The sequence below is a fragment of the Carassius auratus genome, chromosome 27, assembly GCF_003368295.1.
Source record: "Carassius auratus strain Wakin chromosome 27, ASM336829v1, whole genome shotgun sequence".
NCBI classification, from domain to species: Eukaryota; Metazoa; Chordata; class Actinopteri; order Cypriniformes; family Cyprinidae; genus Carassius; species Carassius auratus.
The window spans coordinates 8,084,962-8,106,097 of NC_039269.1; the positions used below are offsets into that span (position 1 = coordinate 8,084,962).

The following is a 21,136-nucleotide window of genomic DNA, read 5'->3' on the forward strand; positions in this document are numbered from 1 at the left end:
TGAGTGACAGACAAGAACGGTTTGACCTAAAAATATAAAAATTGAAAGTACTGCGGAATCAAAGACACCTATGTGGTTTGGCACAAAGGGGGATGGTTCAAGGGGTGTTCTTATAATACTTTCTACCACCAACACTGTTGGTATTAAACCCCACTTGCATAAAAGTAGCCGACTACGCCACCTAGGTTCACTGTAAAAAATAAGTGTAATTTTAACTGTAAAATTTTGTAAAAACGCTACGGAAAAAAACTGATAATAGGTTAACAGTAAGTTCCCGTACTATATACAGGGAAAAACTGTAAAAGATCTAACAAAGCATTTAATGTAAATTTACAGTAAAATTCTGTTAATTATACAGCTTTTAGAAGTAAAAAAAGAACAAATCAATGTATAATTTACAGTCTAAAACTGTAAACTGATATTCCCAGAATTCCCTGCGTGACACTCCACGTTTGAAAGTATTTTGTTTAAATAATCATGTTTTTAAATAGTTCTTGTTATCAGTTATGTACATTTGAGCTTTATGTTACATCTTCTGTTGCTTAATGAAAGTTTTTTGCATTATTTAAGTATCACGTGTGTTACCGAAGCCGCGTTTCCACCGCAGGAACTTTACCCAGGAACTAGGGACTTGGTCCGGTACTTTGTGTGTTTCCACCGCAGGAACCAGGAACTAAATAAAAGTTCCGGGTAAAAAAATGCCCCCCAGAAAGTCCCTGCTGGCGAGGTGGTACTTTTTTAAAGTTCCGGAACTTTCGGGGGCGGGACTTTGGCGCTAAACATCCTGATTGGTTGAGTTCACGCAGCATTGGTTGAGTTCAACCACCATTTATTCGAATCAACATTTTCAAAATATTACTGTTATTGTGTCATGAAATGTAATTTTAAAAGTATTTCAGGCGAGAATGTAGTTGTTTAAAACTCAAATCTGTGGTTTATTTATAAAGACAGTGCCTATTTAAAAATGTGTTTCGCCGATCTCAGAGACGGTAAGCTCCACTCGATCAGCGGGAGCTCGACCTCATGTATCCGCAGAGAGCAGCCTCATCTCGGATAGATCTTCTGATATGTGCCGCTGGCTCTGATGTCTCTTCAGTGGTTAAACATAAAATATAATTCAGCTGCGGGGTAAATCTAACAGGTTTTCTTTGGTCTGTATTCAATTTATCTATATGTTAAAATGAAAATAAAAAAGGCAAGTCTATATAATATTTCGTTTCATTGCAATGGCTGTATATAACATTACACATATCCCTGAACTAAGTACATTTCTGCAGCTGTTATTATGTTTAAATGAAAACGAAAGGAGGCAGTGGTATTTTATATCCTATCTAGTTTTATTGTAAATATACTGAGGGGAAAATAACAGTAGCCAAAGCGATCTGAGTTCACGCAGCATTGGTTGAGTTCAAACACCATTTATTTGGATCATTTTCAAATATTACTGTTATTGTGTCATGAAATGTAATTTTAAAGTATTTCAGGCGAGAATGTAGTTGTCTAAAACTCAAATCTATGGTTTATTTATAAAGACAGCGCCTATTTAAAAATGTATTTCGCCGATCTCGTAGACGGTGAGCTCCACTCGATCAGCGGAAGCTCAGTCCTCATGTATCCGCAGAGAGCAGCCTCATCTCGGACAGATCTTCTGATATGTGCCGCTGGCTCTGATGTCTCTTTAGTGGTTAAACATAACATAATTCAGCTGCGGGGTAAATCTAACAGGTTTTCTTTGGTCTGTATTCAATTTATCTATATGTTAAAATGAAAATAAAATATTATAATATAATATTATAAATATAATATTTCGTTTCATTGTAATGGCTGCATATACACATATCCCTGAACTAAGTACATTTCTGCAGCTGTTATTATGCTTAAATGAAACCAAAGGAGGCAGTGGTATTTTATATCCTATTTCGTTTTATTGTAAATATACAGAGAGGAAAATTACAGGATTTGCGTCGTCGCTGACATCACACTCCCCAGTCGAATGCACGAAGTCTGAACTAACTACCAATGATGCACGTCCAAAATCAGCGTACCTTTTTTTTTTTAAATCAGCGGTACTTTGTATTGAGAAACGCGCTCAGACCTACGTCACCAGTATATTTGCCTAATCTACCCGGTACTTTACACCGTGGTGGAAACGCAGAAAGCAAGGGGTCTGGGGGGGGGGAAGTTCCTGGGAAAAAAAGTTCCTGGTACAAATGTTCCGGGTAATTTCGGTGGAAACGCGGCACATGATGGTGTTTTGTGTTTCCATAAATGTGCACCTTCTATATGTTAATATATACTTCTGCTTGTGGTGAAGCTACTTGTGATGAGCTTTGATACTTCATGTGGCTTTCTCTTATACAGTACCATCTTTATTATTATGGTGGTTGTCAGTATTTTCAAGGTACAAAACAGATTTAATTTTGTGTGTTGTTGAATTTACTGGTTTATATTCACATTTTCTTGTTTGTAAATTACAGCTTTATATTGTAAAATTAACAGTTTTTGACGTAAATGTGTTTACAGTTTTCTGTATTTTTACAAAATTATTCTGGCAACCACAGCTGCCAAAAAGTTTTTGTAAAAACAACAAGAAAGTTTTTACAGTGTTGTTTACGAAAACCTAGGACCCAATTCAAGCTCACCCAATTCAATCATTGACTGAGGGCCGGGCACGATTGACACTTAACAGTAGTAGAATGTCTCCAAAAGCTGCGTCTGTGATTGCTCTAGTTCTTCACAACACTTCAAATCACCGTTTTCTGCACAAAAGTGCATTCATCTCAATAGTTCACTCCCATCACACCTACATCTTGGATGCCCTTGAGGTAAGCTAAAATATACCAAAATTAAATTTCAAAGTGAACTATCCTTTTAAGCCCGAACCCGTCGGGTCCCATTGGGTTCCGTCAGGTTCGGGCAAAGATCTTCAGCTCTAATATACTTGAATGTTTTATAATTGCACATTCTGGTATAAGGACAGTGTGGTAGCAGTAAAATTGTTGAGAATAAAAAGGTCAGATGGTGGAGTTTGGCATTGATCACAATACGTAAAGATTTCAGTTTCCAGGTGAGACACATACTGAAAAAAAAATAAATAAATAAAGGTTTGACAAATGTGTCTGTCAGATGTGTAAAGGTAAATGAAAAGGGGAAATATTTATTCAGGCAGATTCAGGAGAGACGTATCTGTTTTTAACTCCCTGTTCACTTTACCACTAATGAAATCATTTAAAATTATAAATAATGCTGCAAAAAGTTAATGTGTACTGTCTGAGAAAATTTTGGCAGGGACTCCTCATCACGTGTACAGTAGTGTTTTATGTGCATTCCCACCCCACGTAAGACATTAGATCTGTAGGTTTCAGTTTGACTTATTTTCCTACTTATTAGAATACAGCAGCAGAAAGAGGTGATAAACAGCAGTGAGGATCTGTGTGAGCAATCATGGATGGGAGTTTGTTTGTGCTGCTTCTGCTGTCAGGTTGGTGTGCTCATTTGTAATCTGTATTTATGACAATGTGTTCAAATATAAATGTTTAACATATTGAATTAAACAGGGCTCTTTTGGAGCAGTTCTGGTCTTTTTCGTCCATACCACTATATAAATGTGAGAATGTCGTGGCCAGAGGCTCAGAGTTACTGCAGATCAAAGTACACTGATCTGGCTACTGTAGACAGCATGGATGATGTGAACAGGCTGGTAAATATAGTGGATGCTGGATACAGTGGATCAGTGTGGATTGGACTGAAGACGGGGACACAGACACGCTGGGTTTGGTCTAATGGAGATGGTACAGTCACACAGTACAGGCCCTGGAGTGCTGGACATCCAATCAGTCAAAACCAATGTGGCTATTTTAACTTTGGAGTTTGGTATAGTTCTCCATGCACATCAAAGTTATTCTGTGTGTGCTACAATGGTAGGTTGAGTTGTTATCTTTGTAAAAGTTCATTAAGTTTAGTTCAGAGTTGTGGACTGATTCTTATTTTATATTTCTCAATAGCAGGTGGATACATCTGGGTAAAAGGTTGGAAGAACTGGATGGAAGCTCAAGACTACTGCAGACAGAATTACATAGATCTGCCCAGCATCCACAACTCTGAAGAACAATACCAGCTCAATAGTACTGTTCCATCAGTATCATGGGTATGGATTGGTCTTTTCCAGGACTCTTGGGAATGGTCTGATAAATGGAGTCGCTCCTTCAGACACTGGGCAGCAGATCAACCATCCCAGAGTTCAGGATCTGGTGACTGTGTTGGCATGTCAAGAGCCAATTCTGGGAAATGGGCTCAATACAGCTGTGATCTAAAGCAGCCTTTTATCTGCTATGGTGGTGAGTTTTTTTAACAAATGATGATAAAATTGATTGCAAAAAAATTCCATGCCCTGTTTAGGTTTTGTTGTATAGAACATACAACAAGTATGACATGTAATCAGAGTGACTTGCAGCTTCCTCTACTGGTGAAAATAGTCACAACACTATACTATTTCCTAATCAGCAGGATAGGCTGATCAAGCTTTTTTGCAGTGTTTTTCAGGACAAAATCAATCAGCATTGTTTAACAATAATATTATGTCCAATAAAACACACAATCAAATTATAATTGATCAATTAATATGACAGCGTGTAGAAAACATGAATTAATTCATTTGTATAAACGCTCTGTTTATTTACGTACCTATTAGTCTGAGACGCCATTGCCTTCATGCATTGCTGTTTGTTGTAAATGTACTGACTAAATGAAAAGAAACAGGAGGACCCTAAGAAATGAATTTCACGTTCGCCAGTTCAAGTCATTTTCCTACTTTAAAGACACCATTGCTTAGTCAGAATTATTTATTTCCATGTCTGTATACTATTCAGTGCTCAAATAACCAATGGTTATAAGAAACATAAAATGTTGGTTATTTTGAGGTACAATGATGGAGAAATGAAATCCATATATCTTCTTACATATTAATATGACACTATAGAAAATGCATAAATCATTATACAATATTATGAATTATGCTTTTATTTTAAATATTAAGCAGTGGATCTTACATTACATGCATGATATGTATAGAATTTCTGCACAATAAAGCACTAGTTGCTAAAGTGCATAACATCTTAGATTTTTCTAATAATCTTTGTCCTTCTGTCAAAGTGGCCAAGTTTCAATCTCAAGAGTACCACTACATGAATGAAAGCATGACCTGGCAAGAAGCTCAGAGTTACTGCAAAGCGAGATTCATTGATCTGGCCACTGCTGACACCATGAATGATGTGAACAGGCTGGTAAATACAGTGGATCCTGGATACAGTGGTTCAGTATGGATAGGTCTCCATGCTGAGACAGAGTATCGCTGGGTCTGGTCTATGGGGGACAGTGTGATCTCCCAGGACAGTATGTGGCATCCAGGACAACCAAATGGTGATGGGGAGTGTGTGATGAGTTTAAATGGAAGCTGGTATGATGAGAGCTGCAGCACTGTTCTCCCATTTGTGTGTTTCAATGGTGAGTCCTCAAAACTGCTCGGTTTTTATTTCCTCTTTGAAATGGCTGGTCCTTATCTTCTGTTTATGAACAGACAGCACTGGTTTCATGATAACAAAGACTGCAGTGTCATGGAGAGATGCTCAGAGTTATTGCAGACAACACCATACCGATTTGGCGAGTATCAGCAGCCCAGAGCAGCAGAATCTAATCAGTGATAAATCATCGCTCTGGATTGGTCTGTTTCTGGACTCTTGGGAATGGTCCGATCAGAAGAGTCTCAGTTTTAGACATTGGGAAGCAGATCAACCATCCCAGAGTTCAGGATCTGGTGATTGTGTTGCGATGTCAAGAAAAGAATCTGGAAAATGGGCTCGATATAGCTGTGATCTACAGCAGCCTTTTATTTGCTATGGAGGTGAGTTAACACAGATAACAATCGAATGATTCAAACAAGATATGAAACTCTTGTGCACCCAATACAAATAACTGTGATGTTTTAATTTGTGTATCTTCTATGTTGAGGATGACTTTTGACTTTATATTTCTCTAGATGACAAGTTGATTAGAAAACAGATAGCCAAACTGAAATTTTCCTGCACTGGAAAATGCACATTGAGCGATCCTTCACTACAGATGGCTATTCTGAATGAGGTATATATATATATCTATTGTATGTATATGTAGCCTGTAAGTAAGATATGTTTTTTTTTATTTTTTTTTATTTTTGCTGGTCTTCCAGTTAAGTCAAAAGCTGAAGAGCATGGGACTGGAAAGTGACAGAAAATTAAGCTGGAGAAAAAATGAAGATGGAGAGGTGTTTCATCGGGAGAACAAATCCACATCCAGTTCAACTGATTGTAATTTTCAGTAACATTTAGCAGAATCCAAAACAGTAGAACATGTTTATTTATTTTTTTTCTTGAGATTTCAGTTACTGTTATTGTAATTTAATTCAGACTTTTATTTTTAACCATATTTTATTTGTAAATTTTAAAATACAGTTTCTATGTTTTTAGAATTGAATTGTCTCTTTTTATGTGATCTTCTTAAAATAGGTAACAGAAGTGCCAAAGCATTTGATGGAATCATTTATAAAAAAAAAAAAAAAAAAAACCTGTCATGGTCATTTACTAGCTTCTCAGCTAGCTTTCTATGTTATAATAATGTTTTTGTTCAAGTTTTGTTTAAAATAAAAAATAAAAAAACATAAGAAGTATTGAGTAATGATGTTTCTGCAGTGACTGTGCAAGTAAGCAGTATAAGTGCATCACCTTCCGGCACTTTCCTGTGAAACTTTTTTGGCTGTTGATGTTAAAAAATAAATGTGCAAAATGTAATAAAGCAGAGAAAGGAGCAAAATCTAGCGACCCGGGAACAATTGCCGGGACACATTACACATGTATTTTCTGGAATCGCAGTGTGAAATGGGCTTGAGAGACTGTTTACTTTAGTCACATTCATCGTGAAACTTGCTAATTAGCACATAATTAGGAGAGGCGATTTGGAAAGATTAATTAAAAACATTATACTCACTTCTTCTGGAGGTGAAGCTTGATCACAAATGATACATGCTAACATAAACACATTTATGTAGATCAGGCTGCATTCCCTTCTAAACGTAATCCACTGCATCTTAAGGGGCTCAGATGTCAGGAGTAAATGACGACTGCTATGTTCATTATTACATCCAACAATAAAACACCTCAGTTGCTTAGGAGCCATTCTTGTCTATATCTGCTCAGGTGGTGAAACAATGGTGGATTGATGACAGAGTAAAATACCAGGCCTGTCTGTGCTGAAACACTACTGTCAATCAAGACAGGCAGGCATCTGAGATCAGCAAAATTTGAGAAAGGGGAAATGATTAAATGAGATTTAAAAAAATACACTGGTTGGGTTTTTATCATTATAGTATGGTTGTGTACAAACACTGACAACACATTTCAGTTTAAACAACTTGTAAAAGTGCATGTCACAGCCGATGACCCCTTTAAATTTAATTATTGTGGTGCTTAATTGGCAAAGAAGTGCTGAGAACAGATGCATCTCTCAACAGGAAATTCTGGATACATCATAGTAGAGATCAATAAAATTTGGAGGGATGCTTAGAGTTACTGCAGACAGCATTATACAGACCTGCCCACTATCCACTATCCAACTCTGAGGAAAATAACCAGATAAATCAATTTCTTTTACCTGGATATTATTACTGGATCGGCCTGTTCCTTGACTCTTGGGAATGGTCTGATAAATGGAGTCTAAAACGGATGATTTAAATGCCATTTGGGATGGTTTGCACCCGAATAGGATCTTCTACGAAAGAGAACAGTTGTTGTCATGGTAGAATTGCTCGCCGTGTATCCACTTGCGGACTACTTTTTTCCCAGACCTGAGTGCTTTTGCTGATGGAATCAACACCAAAGCCCACTTTAATGGGTCGAGTCAGCAATAGAGGAAGTGAGGGAGAAGAGGTGGGGCGCGTGAAACGTAGGAACTTTAAGCACATGTTCGTTTTCAAACACAAATATAGAGACGGTTGTTTGTTTGCAATGTCTGAGACTTGGCTATCGAAATTGGACTCAGAGAAAGAGTTGGCAATTATTTAGTATTTAGCGGTCCATTTCAAACTGACCGCAACTCTGGGATAATTGGCAAGAAGCGAGTTTGTTCATATGTGAACAAGCATTGGCACAAGATTGTTATCGTGTGAGAGAAATTATCCACCAAGGACATTGAGATGTTCACTGTATCCCTCCGACCACATTATCTGCCCAGAGAGTTTCCCCAAATATTTGTGTCTGTGGTGTACATTCACCCAAAGGAGAATGTGAACTTGACTGAGAATGCGAACAGATCCTGCTATTTTTATTCTGGGTAATTTTAATCATTGTGTATTAGAAACATCTGTAAAGAACATGTATGGGTATTTAACATGACCAACTAGGTATAAAAGGACTTTGGACCAATGCTATGCCTCTATTAAGGGAGCATACAAAGCTTCTCTTCTTCCTCCTTTGAGTTCGTCAGATCATAACTGTATTCATCTAATTCCATGTTATATTACTGAACTGAAGAGGGGAAATGTCGAAACAAAAACTGTGAAATCTTGGACTGATGATGCTATTAAGAGTTTACGAGGATGTTTTGATTGTGGTGTGTGGGTTGTTTTTTTGGATTCATCTGCTGATATTGATGGGCTAAATGATGTGGTCAGTTCCTGTGTAACGCATTGTGTTGCTGACACTAGGGGTGTGACGAAACTTATCCCACGAGACAAGACAAAACACGAGACTTGGTTCACGAGAACGAGACGAGACAAGATTTTTTAACTTTTAAAAAAAAAAATCTCAATGACGAATTATATAGGGGAAAAAAAATTTCAACTGAAAAACACACAATGCAAAAAAATAAAGGTGCATTTTGAAGTCAAATTGTACATATATTTTAATAAATCGTATGTAACTATAAACAACATGTAAACACTGCAAAAGGTTTTGCCACAAACTCAACTGACAGGCAATTGCACACAATTATAAATAGTTTAAATAAAGTGACACAAATGTCCTTTTAAAGTGGAATTGTAGCAGTCAGTCAAGTTTATTATTTAGCAAACTTATTTCCAATTTAATTATATATATATATATATATATATATATATATATATATATATATATATATACAGTATTGTTCAAAATAATAGCAGTACAATGTGACTAACCAGAATAATCAAGGTTTTTAGTATATTTTTTATTGCTACGTGGCAAACAAGTTACCAGTAGGTTCAGTAGATTGTCAGAAAACAAACAAGACCCAGCATTCATGATATGCACGCTCTTAAGGCTGTGCAATTGGGCAATTAGTTGAAAGGGGTGTGTTCAAAAAAATAGCAGTGTCTACCTTTGACTGTACAAACTCAAAACTATTTTGTACAAACATTTTTTTTTTCTGGGATTTAGCAATCCTGTGAATCACTAAACTAAGATTTAGTTGTATGACCACAGTTTTTTAAAACTGCTTGACATCTGTGTGGCATGGAGTCAACCAACTTGTGGCACCTCTCAGCTGTTATTCCACTCCATGATTCTTTAACAACATTCCACAATTTATTCACATTTCTTGGTTTTGCTTCAGAAACAGCATTTTTGATATCACCCCACAAGTTCTCAATTGGATTAAGGTCTGGAGATTGGGCTGGCCACTCCATAACATTAATTTTGTTGGTTTGGAACCAAGACTTTGCCCGTTTACTAGTGTGTTTTGGGTCATTGTCTTGTTGAAACAACCATTTCAAGGGCATGTCCTCTTCAGCATAGGGCAACATGACCTCTTCAAGTATTTTAACCTATGCAAACTGATCCATGATCCCTGGTATGCGATAAATAGGCCCAACACCATAGTAGGAGAAACATGCCCATATCATGATGCTTGCACCTCCATGCTTCACTGTCTTCACCGTGTACTGTGGCTTGAATTCAGAGTTTGGGGGTCGTCTCACAAACTGCCTGTGGCCCTTGGACCCAAAAAGAACAATTTTACTCTCATCAGTCCACAAAATGTTCCTCCATTTCTCTTTAGGCCAGTTGATGTGTTCTTTGGCAAATTGTAACCTCTTCTGCACATGCCTTTTTTTTTAACAGAGGGACTTTGCGGGGATTTTTGAAAATAGATTAGCTTCACACAGACGTTTTCTAACTGTCACAGTACTTACAGGTAACTCCAGACTGTCTTTGATCATCCTGGAGGTGATCATTGGCTGAGCCTTTGCCATTCTGGTTATTCTTCTATCCATTTTGATGGTTGTCTTCCGTTTTCTTCCACGTCTCTCTGGTTTTGCTCTCCATTTTAAGGCATTGGAGATCATTTTAGCTGAACAGCCTATCATTTTTTGCACCTCTTTATAGGTTTTCCCCTCTCTAATCAACTTTTTAATCAAAGTACGCTGTTCTTCTGAACAATGTCTTGAACGACCCATTTTCCTCAGCTTTCAAATGCATGTTCAACAAGTGTTGGCTTCATCCTTAAATAGGGGCCACCTGATTCACACCTGTTTCTTCACAAAATTGATGACCTCAGTGATTGAATGCCACACTGCTATTTTTTTGAACACACCCCTTTCAACTAATTCAACTAATTGCCCAATTGCACAGCCTTAAGAGCGTGCATATCATGAATGCTGGGTCTCATTTGTTTTCTGAGAATCTACTGAACCTACTGGTAATTTGTTTGCCACGTAGCAATAAAAAAATATACGAAAAACCTTGATTATTCTGGTTAGTCACATTGTACTGCTATTATTTTGAACAATACTGTATATATATATAAACACAGAAGAATAAAGAAGTGGTTACCAAACTGGAAGATGCGACAAGGCTGAAGGGTAGTTAGGGCCCTATGAAATCCATTTTATTTTTTCCTAAATTTAGTTTTTTCCAGATTCCAGGGGCAGACACTGAAATCATTGTGAGCGTCACGTGTGCTTCAGTGTGTGTGTACTAAATGAAACCACGTGTCTGTGCCCTTCATTAACAGAGACCGACTGAACATGCAGGATTCACATTTCAATCGACTTTTGCAGCTTTATATTCACAGATACTAGTCCATATCATTATTTGATTTAAGTGTAATGGTGTGACGGTGTGTGTTTAGGGAAAACACAAGGAGAGGGTAGATCCAATAGCAGGTATGATTTTTAATAACAAAAAGGGTAATAAAAAAAACAAACAGTCCAAGGTGACAAACAAAACAAGAGAAGGAACCGGATGAAATGGATTGGAAACTCGGAGGAACGAGAAGGTAAGGGGAAGTCTCGGGAGACGAGAACATAGTACACAGACGGTAAGGACTCCATACAAACAACAGAGAAGGACAGCTATATATAAGGAGACTAATGACAAAGGATTGTCAGCACCTGTGCGATTTAATTGGAGTGCAATTACTGTGAAGACAGGACCAGACTAGAGGAATTAAAGTGCCTACGGTGAAGTGCCTTAGGAGAAGTGAGCTCCCTAGGGAACACCCAGGAAAACAGAGACTGACAGCGTGACATTACCCCCTCCCCTATGGAGCAGCTGCCAGATGCTCCACCTGAAACCCAGGAAAACCCAACAGAAAAAGAGGTAGGAGGGAAGTGGAGCGGCGGCGGACTAGGGGGATGGACGGAGGGTCAGAAAACAGAGACAGGAGAACCCTGACTCCGGAGGGTCCACGAACACCTGACTCGACTCCGGAGGGTAAACCGGAAACTGACTTGATTCAAGAGGAACAACTGGAACATGACTCGACTCAGGAAGGTCAACAGGAACTAGCCCTGATTCTGGAAGGTCAAAGGTAACTAACCCGGACTCCGGAAGGTCCACGAACACCTGACGCGACTCTGGAGGGTCAACCGGAAACTGACTCAACTCTGGAAAGTCAATGGGCACCTGACTTGACTCTGGACTGCCTGTGGAGACGTGAGGCACCTCGGCTTCGGGCACCGCCTCTGGAACAGCCTCGGGCACCGCCTCGGTCACCGCATCGGGAACGGCCTCGGTCATCGCCTCGGCCTCCGGAACAGCATCGGGAGCGGCATCGGTCACCGCCTCAGGAACGGCCTCGAGCACCACCTCGGCCTCCGGAACAGCAACGGACACTGCCTCGGCATCGGGCACCGCCTCGGCCTCCGGAACGGCCTCGAGCACCTCCTCGGGAACAGCCTCTGGCACCGCCTTGGCCTCCGGAACAGCATCGGGCACCGCCTCGGGGATGGCAGCGGCCTGCTCGGGCACCACCTCGGGGATGGCAGCGGCCTGCTCGGGAACGTCCTCCTGGACGGCAGCGCCCCACTCGGGAACGTCCTCCTGGCTTTGAGGAACGGTAGACGCCTGTCTCCTCCTCCTCCACCCTCTATGATGGCGAGCCAGAGGCACCTTGTCTGGAGACTCAGGCGTTGAATCGGCCATCTTGTGCTGTGGCGCTGGGCTGGCGGCCATCCTGTGCTGTGGCGCTGGGCTGGCGGCCATCTTGTGCTGAGGCGCTGGCTCAGCAGCCATAACGTGTTGTGACGCTGGGCTGACGGCCATCTTGTGCTGTGGCACTGGGCTGGTGACCATCCTGGGTCATCCCTCATCCCTGGGTCATCATCCCTGGGTCATCATCCTGGGACCATCCCTCTTGGTGGAAAGAGGCCAACTTTAAATATTTATTCTTCCGCTCCACCATGCTGGTTGGGGAGGAGACACGAAAAGACATACCGCTGGATCTTGGTTGAGGGAGTCCTTCTGTGACGGTGTGTGTTTAGGGAAAACACAAGGAGAGGGTAGATCCAATAGCAGGTATGATGTTTAATAACAAAAAGGGTAATACAAAAACAAACAGTCCAAGGTGACAAACAAAACAAAACAAAAGAGGGAACCAGATGAAATGGATTGGAAACTCGGAGGAACGAGAAGGTAAGGGGAAGTCTTGGGAGACGAGAACATAGTACACAGACGGTAAGGACTCCATACAAACAACAGAGAAGGACAGCTATATATGAGGAGACTAATGACAAAGTTTTTCAGCACCTGTGTGATTTAATTGGAGTGCAATTACTGTGAAGACAGGACCAGACTAGAGGAATTAAAGTGCTTATGGTGAAGTGCCTTAGGAGATGTGAGCTCACTGGGGAACACCCAGGAAAACAGAGACTGACAGCATGACAAATGGCCTACTTTGAATTAATTAATTCCAAATGTGTCAAATTCCATGACATTCCTTCTGTGAATTCTGTGAATTCTGTTTTTATGACTGGATAAAGGCTTCACTGCATAATTTTCTCACTTATCATGCGGCCACTGGTCAAAGGGCCAGCGTCATGCAAAATATATCTGTTATATATATCGGTTACTTTGGAAATGTAATTGGTTACAGATTCTAAGTAACTCTATTTAAAATGTAATAAGTAGTGTGACTATTTCCATGACTTTATTAAAGTAATGAAACTCATTACATTTTATTACTTTTCTAAATTTCTAATGAAATTTTTTAAACTGTTAATCATTTTGAAACATTTAAAGCAGACAGGGTTAACCTTATAGCGGTACTCAACACTAACTTTCAAAATCCTTCATCTCTTGAATTAAGATTATAATAATTCCATTTTAAAGCACAGCCACTACAAAATCAGACTTTATCATATCTTTTTACTTTTAGAATGTTCTGAGGTTATATACAGATTTAAAATCATAAGATATAGTTAAATAGTTATGATGTTATTTTTTTAAATCAGATCCTTGTCATAAGAAACTACTTGCTACAGTGCGACAAGAAACACTGCCATGAAGCAATGCATTGGGGGGGGGGGGGATCTTGTCATGATCGGGACACAGGAAAACACAGAGAGAGATCCAAGTGCAGGTATGTCTTTTATTGAGGTAATCCAAATCGTTATCCAGTCCAATTTTCCTTATTCTGCTGTGTATGTTATGTGACTCGTGGAGTGTTTTGATTCAAGATAATTTCACACTGAGTCCTACATTTTTCCACGTTAAAAAATAAATACAACCTCACGTTGTGTCAATCACGTTTACACACAGCCTCCGAAACTTTCGTCCATCATTTAAAAATTCTGATCAGGTTCCATTTTCTGCATTTTTGCATACATAGCATTCATTTTGATAGGAAGGAATGATGAATAAAAAAAAAAAAAAAAAAAACGAATAAAAAATATAAACGCATACAAAAATTTCAGACTCGTTGTTGTATATTCCACATGATCCCTTTAGGATAAGATCTTCTGACCAGTGACAACAGGCTAAGATAAAATCAAATGAAAATGAGCACTTAGAATATCAAAGTTGTCTTGTCATAAAAAAAAATTAATATAATTTTACTTGAAGCATATCACATTTTTTCTTTGAGAGAATATATGATATGGTGAGTGTCCTCATCTCATTCTGAAACTCAATTTTTAAATGTAAGAAGTATAATTTGGTGTGCACTGTAAAACCGAACAGTAAAAATTTATAAAAAAATGAAAGTTAATGTCATTCAAATAATAATGAAAGTTCATTGGACTTAATTGGAATAAGTTCTGTAAACTCAAAATGCTGTTGTAGTAAGGTGAACTTAAAATTATTGCGTTTTCTAGTTCCCAGGATGCTTTGCATCAGCCAACAAGGAAAATAAATGTAGAAATTAAGTGTTTTTTTGTGGGAGTTTTTTTTTTTTTACAAAAGAATAACATGGAGAGACATACAGTAGGTTAGTACTTAAATGTTGTGTTATGTTATGATTTACATATGTTTCTGTTATATTGGTTTTGTAGTGTTACCGTTGGGGTGGGATCATGGAAGCGAGACTTGGCTTGGCTCCCATGGCTCTCAGCCCCGCCCCTCTTGTGGGCTTTATTAACAGAAAAAAAATGTAAAATATTTTAAGACAATTAGTTTCCACAAATGTTTTGAGTATTCTTAACTTACCTGGTTTTACAGGCTATAGAAATCTGTGAAATTTTTATGTAGTGAAATGTGTTAAATGTTAGCTGGAATCATTAACACATTTGCCAAAACGTCTAATATTCAAATCTGCTAGGGGCAGGGGATGTGTTAAACTGAATGGCTAAAGGTCTTGTCCAAGAACCGCCCATTAAGACTGTTTAGAGGCGTGTTTATGTGAAATTACCTGGAGACAGCAGGGAGTGTTAAAATATGGGGTGAGTTATTACATCATCAGTTTAACCAATAAGAAATGAGCTACAGGGGTGAAATCACTCTTAAATGTGTCGACCAACCTCCTCAGGTGTCGGTTGAAGCTGAAAGTCTCAGTGTAAAAATATAAAAGATTTACAGAAGAAAAAAAAAACGTTTTTCAGGTAAGAAATTAAAAGATCACATCTAGCATCTATAATTTGATTTGTGTTTATGTTAGTGGACCATAAATTACAGATCTAGAAGAATCTGAATCAGCAGGTTTTCTTGCTCTGTGCAAAAGGAAAAAAATCTATTTTAAATGAAAATAGTGGTTGCACCTAGGGGTGCCCAATAAATATCAATAATTTGTGAGTGTGTGTGTGTGTGTGTGTGTGTGTGTGAATTAAAAAAATATATATTATAAATCTTTTCCATTTAAAAAAAAAACATTAAGTTGCATGGTTGCATGGGTGTAGTTAGCAATTGGCCTAATATTTTATTGAACAATAAATTTGTGCATGTCCATATTTTCTATTAGTGAAGTCATAGCAACTAAGAAGAGGACATTGACAAGCTAAAACTAATAGCTGATGATAAAAACTATGATGAAATTTATGCCACGTCTTTGTTAACATTACAAGACGGGACTATAATGTAATTTGAGGACTAATAACCTTATGCACAAAGCAGTCCAGATGTCTGTCGTGTGAAGAGTATCTCATGTAAATAGAGTCAGTTTTGGATTAAATGAACGTTCACAGGTGGGTGAACACTAAAAGTGTATCAGTATTACATGCATGCCTTCCGTCTTAAAAGGACAGCATTCCTAATTAAGTACATATCCTTGTCATCAGTGTTAACCAACAAAAGATATTAAATAAATGTACAAATGTTAAGTAAACACTGTAATTATTATCTCTTTCGTATTTGTCTTATTGCGCTTTTTCAAAATGTATAAATTATTAATAATATCTATATTGTATATGAACAGCTATATTTCTTATAAGTTGCTCCCTTTTCACTACTGCTAAAGGGATAGTTTACCCAAAGATGAAAACTGTCATCATTTATTCCAGTTAAATCCTTGATTCAAATTTCTCTTAAGCTTAATTGATTTGGTCTAAAGAGAGAAGAATTAATGACTACTTTTGTTTGAAAATTCCAAATAAAATGGCTACCAAAATAAATGTTGCTAATTGCAGTTTGACTAAAAGTAATGACTTAAAGTTAACAAAAATGCAATGACTTTTCATGAACTAAAACTATGAAAGACTCAAATGACTAAAATGTGACTAATAAGACTAAATCAAAAATGCCTGTCAAAATTAACACTGCATAGCAACTGCATCCATTATTTGATAATAATCTACGGTGTATTAATATAAAATTGTTTTTGATTGTGCCCAGCAATTGACTAATGTGAGACATGAAATATTTTGCAACCCTTAAAATTATTTGGTCTTTTAAGTATAAACGTTTTTGTGTTTTTTACTTAAATCTCAGTCAAATTATCTTCCAGATGAGTCATTTTGTTACTGGTATTGATGTGATGCAATATGTAAAAACATCTTGAGAATAAGCTTTTTGAATATCAAAGCTCCTCGTGTCTTTCATGTAAATCAACACAAAATCATCTTGTGCAGCATTTACTGCTGCAATGTTACACTTTGCTTTTAGTGAGTTTCTGCATGAAACAGGCAAATGGAGAACTTGAATGTTCAGAAATCATTATTTCAATGAATATAAATATTCTTACTGCTGTTGTGTGTTTAGCTCCATTTTGCTGAATGTCCGAATGTGTTTATTCATCTCTTTGCCCACATTGTTTTGACATATATAGCTATTTTTTATTTTAATACAAAGTTATATTGATACAAAAAAATATTGCATGCATATTTTGATTAGATTAGATAAGATGATACAACAGGGTGAACATTTCACTTAAAGTTTTTTGGGGGGGCAAATAAAAAAAGAATAAACTTTTTTAATGAAACAAGACCACATAGTTGTATCAGACATGTGAATTTAATGTGAAACAGATACATACTCTGAACCCCAAGCCAAGTTACACATAACAAAAAGCTTTAGGTTGTGCTCCGCTTTCCCCTGCAGTACCTGTTCTGTACAGCAGGTAGAAGTATTGTCCTGAGGAAAGTTTTAACCATCATCAGTTTAAGTAACAAGATAACTCTTGCAGAGCTTATCTCTCACTTTTATTTTTAATAGTTAATCACAGCTCTATTATGTACAATATACCTTTGTATGTTTATAGTATTTTGGAAAGTTAAATCACTCACTTGAGAGCTTTTTAATATCACATGTATTCATATTTTCCGAAGCAACTTACTCTGCTTATTACACTGCGTATTTTATCAGTTAATACATTTCCTGGCTATCAAACCCATGTGTTCCTAGTGCTATGCTATTGTTATCAAGTAGCTACTGTCTAAGATGCGGGATCTTATGGCTAAATACAAAGCTACTGTATGTAGCCAGCTCATGTTTGCAGTGTAAACTTTGATGAAATTCACCTGATCATCTCTTAGAATCCACCAGTGAGCATCTGTGTGCGCAGTCATGGACGGGAGTCTGTTTGTGCTGCTTCTGCTGTCAGGTTGGTGTGATCATTTGTAATCTGTAGTGATGTGTTTGCATATACATGGTTTAACTTTCACTTTCACTTTTAATATGTTGATTTTAACAGGGCTCTTCTGGAGCAGTTCTGGTCTTTCTCGTCCGTACTTCTATATAAATAAAGCAATGTCATGGCCAGAGGCTCAAAGTTACTGCAGAGAGAGATTCACTGATCTGGCTACTGCAGACAGCATGGATGATGTGAACAGGCTGGTAAATATAGTGGATGCTGGATACAGTGGATCAGTGTGGATTGGACTGAAGAGGGGGACACAGACACGCTGGGTTTGGTCTGATGGAGAAAACAACACTTCTCAGTACTATAACTGGGATTCAAGACAGCCAGATGGGGATGGAAATTGTATTGCTACTTATTCCGGGGCTTGGCATGATGCGTCATGTTCCATTAATCAATATTTTATGTGCTATGGTAAATTTCTTATTATTTAAAATGTATTATTGTGCAGTTTAATTGGAAAAGAAGTGCAAAGAAATTATACTATTTTTGCCTCTCTCAAAAGGAAATTCTGGATACATCTTAGTAAAAATCCCAAAAGCATGGAGTGATGCTCAGAGCTACTGTAGACAGTATTACACAGACCTGATCACCATCCGCAACTTTTCAGAAAATAACCAGACAAATCAAATTCTTTTATCTGGATCTTACATCTGGATTGGTCTGTTCCTGGACTCTTGGGAATGGTCTGATAAATGGAGTCGCTCCTTCAGACACTGGGCAGCAGATCAACCATCCCAGAGTTCAGGATCTGGTGACTGTGTTGGCATGTCAAGAGCCAATTCTGGGAAATGGGCTCAATACAGCTGTGATCTAAAGCTGCCTTTTATCTGCCATGGGGGTGAGTTTCACCGACATAATTAAATTATTAAGGTAAGATTAACTTATTATCCAGAAGGAAATTTGTCTTGAACACTTACAAAACGATAGTTTAGTCTCAATAACTACATACATATAATACTGTACATAGAGCAACCCATCACTACCCTACCCACAATATACAGTGAATACATTAAACTACTGAAGAAAAATAAACAATTTCACACTCCCCATAATGCAACAGTTACAAACAACAGAGGGGGAAGAAAATGGTTTGTAGATCACTCTTACAACAGATATCACAAACAACTGAAATATGTTTGCTTTATTGTTGTATATTCTATGTTGAGCATAACTTCATGTATTTGTCTAGATGACAAGAGAAAACAAATTGTGAGACTGAAAGTCACATGTAAGGGAATATGTGCATTGAATGATCCTTCACTACAGACGGCCATTATGAATGAGGTTTGTATCTGCCTTAAACTGTGTTTAGTGTCACATTCTGGTGTAACAACACACTCTGCCAAGAACAGTATATGCACTCGAAGAAACGACTAAAGAAAAATGTATTAAATTACCTTAAACCCAAAAAGCACCACTCATATAATCATAATCATCATTATTATTGATAATTGTGTTGTTATTTGGGCTACAGATGTGAGGCATATATATGTGACATGAAGTGTTTTATTTATTAAGGGTTTATTTGATTCTTTCTCACTGGTCTTCCAGATAAGTGAAAAACTGAAGAACATGATGTTGGAGAGTGACAGCAAAATAAGCTGGAGAAAGTGGGAAGATGGAGAGATGTTTCATCTGGAGAAAAATCATACAGTTAATTTAGATAATAAATAGGCATCTGTAATGTACTTTTAAAAACTTAAACAGTTTAAAAATGTTGAGTAATGTTATTGTTTTAAAGAACTGGAAAATTGAAGTACAGTAGTAGGCTACACTAACAACATTAATGAATCTAGCTTAACTTTAGCTAGAAATATTTGCATTGTTAAAAGTTTAGATGCTACTTTTTTTCGACAACCTTCACTTAATTTCCTTCAATTCCAATAATTATTATAATTTAATCTTTTTAAAATCTTTCAATATTATATTTTAAATTCACTGTGATTTTTTTATACTTCAGTTCATGCATTTGAGATTTAGAGATATAGCCTACTGTATGTATGTATATGTGTGCCCTTATTTGATAAGTAAAATATGATATCATTAATAAAATAAACTTACAGGAGATCCAGCTGCAATAATACAGTGCATATTTCCCTATTTTAATATTTCTGTATGTCAGATTTTGAACTGTAAAGTCAGCACTCTTTTATGTGTTTAATTGAAAACAGTAACTGGGATTAAAGCCATTCTGTAGTTGATTTACTTGTTGCATTATGGACAAATATTCAGGACCATTTGTAAAAGTAATTTCTTTTTTTTTCAGTTGCGTTTTCCATATGTGGACGCATAAATTGTAACTTAATCAAAACGCAATTGCAATTCTTGCATTACGTTTGCGTTTTTTACTTTCGCGAACGCAGTGACTGCCAAATTTCAAAGGTGTAAAGCAAAGTTCATTTGCAACTGTATTTCCCGTGTCTTACGAGTTATCAGCATGTCCTAGCCTATATAATAGCAATATTAACTACCTCGTCTGCTTTTTCAATCTCTCTGTGTGGACCATATAACCTGCCAAAATTATAAAATACTAAATAGTCCGCATATTGATGGCTGCTCCCTGATGCGAGAAAATTACATGATGCAATTCTTGTCTGAGAAGGCAGTAGTTGTATTTATGTAATTATATTCTAATGCCTAGACCTACAAAATCGAGGAGTTTGTTAGGAGCTATTCACACTTTGACCACCAGATGGTACACTTCCTGATGTGTTTGTTAAAACGGACACAATGACATTTAGAAAAGCCTGATTTATATCGTTTAGAGCATCATGAAGCCCCCCAACAGTGACCATTTTTCTTGTCTCCCTTTTCAAAACAGATGAGACTGACATATGAATACTCAAATTGAAGAATTCCGTTTCATGTTTCTAGATTCTATGTTTATCATTGTCATATGCATTTTGCATTCTGCTCTTTTTATGAAGATTTCAAGTATTATTGTTCATACAATAATACATTTATTTCAATCCTTTTAAAAAAAAATACAAACCATCACCTAGTTTGTAATGGTTTTACTGTTATAATGATATTTTTTTGCCTGTTGGTCTCTACTGGTAATTGGTCACCTTTTGTTGATGTCTTTTGTTAAAACCACTAAATCCTAATGTAATAGCCCATGTCCCAAAACACACTTCAGGAAAGTGTTTATTCATCTATTTGCCCACATTGCAAGTATATTTAAATTAGATTAGATAAGATGTCACAACAGTGGGCTATGTTGTCACATTTCACTTACTGGGGGGGGGGGGGGGGGGCAAAAAGAGAATACACTGTATTAATGAAACAAGACCTCATAGTTATACCAGACGTGTGAAATTAATGTGAAACAATTAAATACTCTGAACCG

General features: G+C 37.4%; 2 protein-coding genes across 2 annotated transcripts; both read left to right on the forward strand.

Annotated features, from left to right (window-relative positions):
* The first annotated feature begins 3,444 nt into the window (after nucleotides 1-3,444).
* Nucleotides 3,445-6,375, forward strand: LOC113046249 (C-type mannose receptor 2-like). Its single transcript, XM_026207192.1, has 7 exons — nucleotides 3,445-3,481; nucleotides 3,558-3,920; nucleotides 4,005-4,337; nucleotides 5,152-5,502; nucleotides 5,576-5,899; nucleotides 6,035-6,135; nucleotides 6,224-6,375. The coding sequence occupies exons 1-7, from the start codon at nucleotides 3,445-3,447 to the stop codon at nucleotides 6,353-6,355; spliced, it is 1,641 nt and encodes a 546-aa protein (XP_026062977.1). The 3' UTR covers nucleotides 6,356-6,375.
* Nucleotides 6,376-17,614: 11,239 nt separating this feature from the next.
* Nucleotides 17,615-19,548, forward strand: LOC113046361 (C-type mannose receptor 2-like). Its single transcript, XM_026207245.1, has 5 exons — nucleotides 17,615-17,748; nucleotides 17,839-18,198; nucleotides 18,290-18,625; nucleotides 18,977-19,071; nucleotides 19,339-19,548. The coding sequence occupies exons 1-5, from the start codon at nucleotides 17,712-17,714 to the stop codon at nucleotides 19,459-19,461; spliced, it is 951 nt and encodes a 316-aa protein (XP_026063030.1). The 5' UTR covers nucleotides 17,615-17,711; the 3' UTR covers nucleotides 19,462-19,548.
* The last annotated feature ends 1,588 nt before the right edge of the window (nucleotides 19,549-21,136 follow it).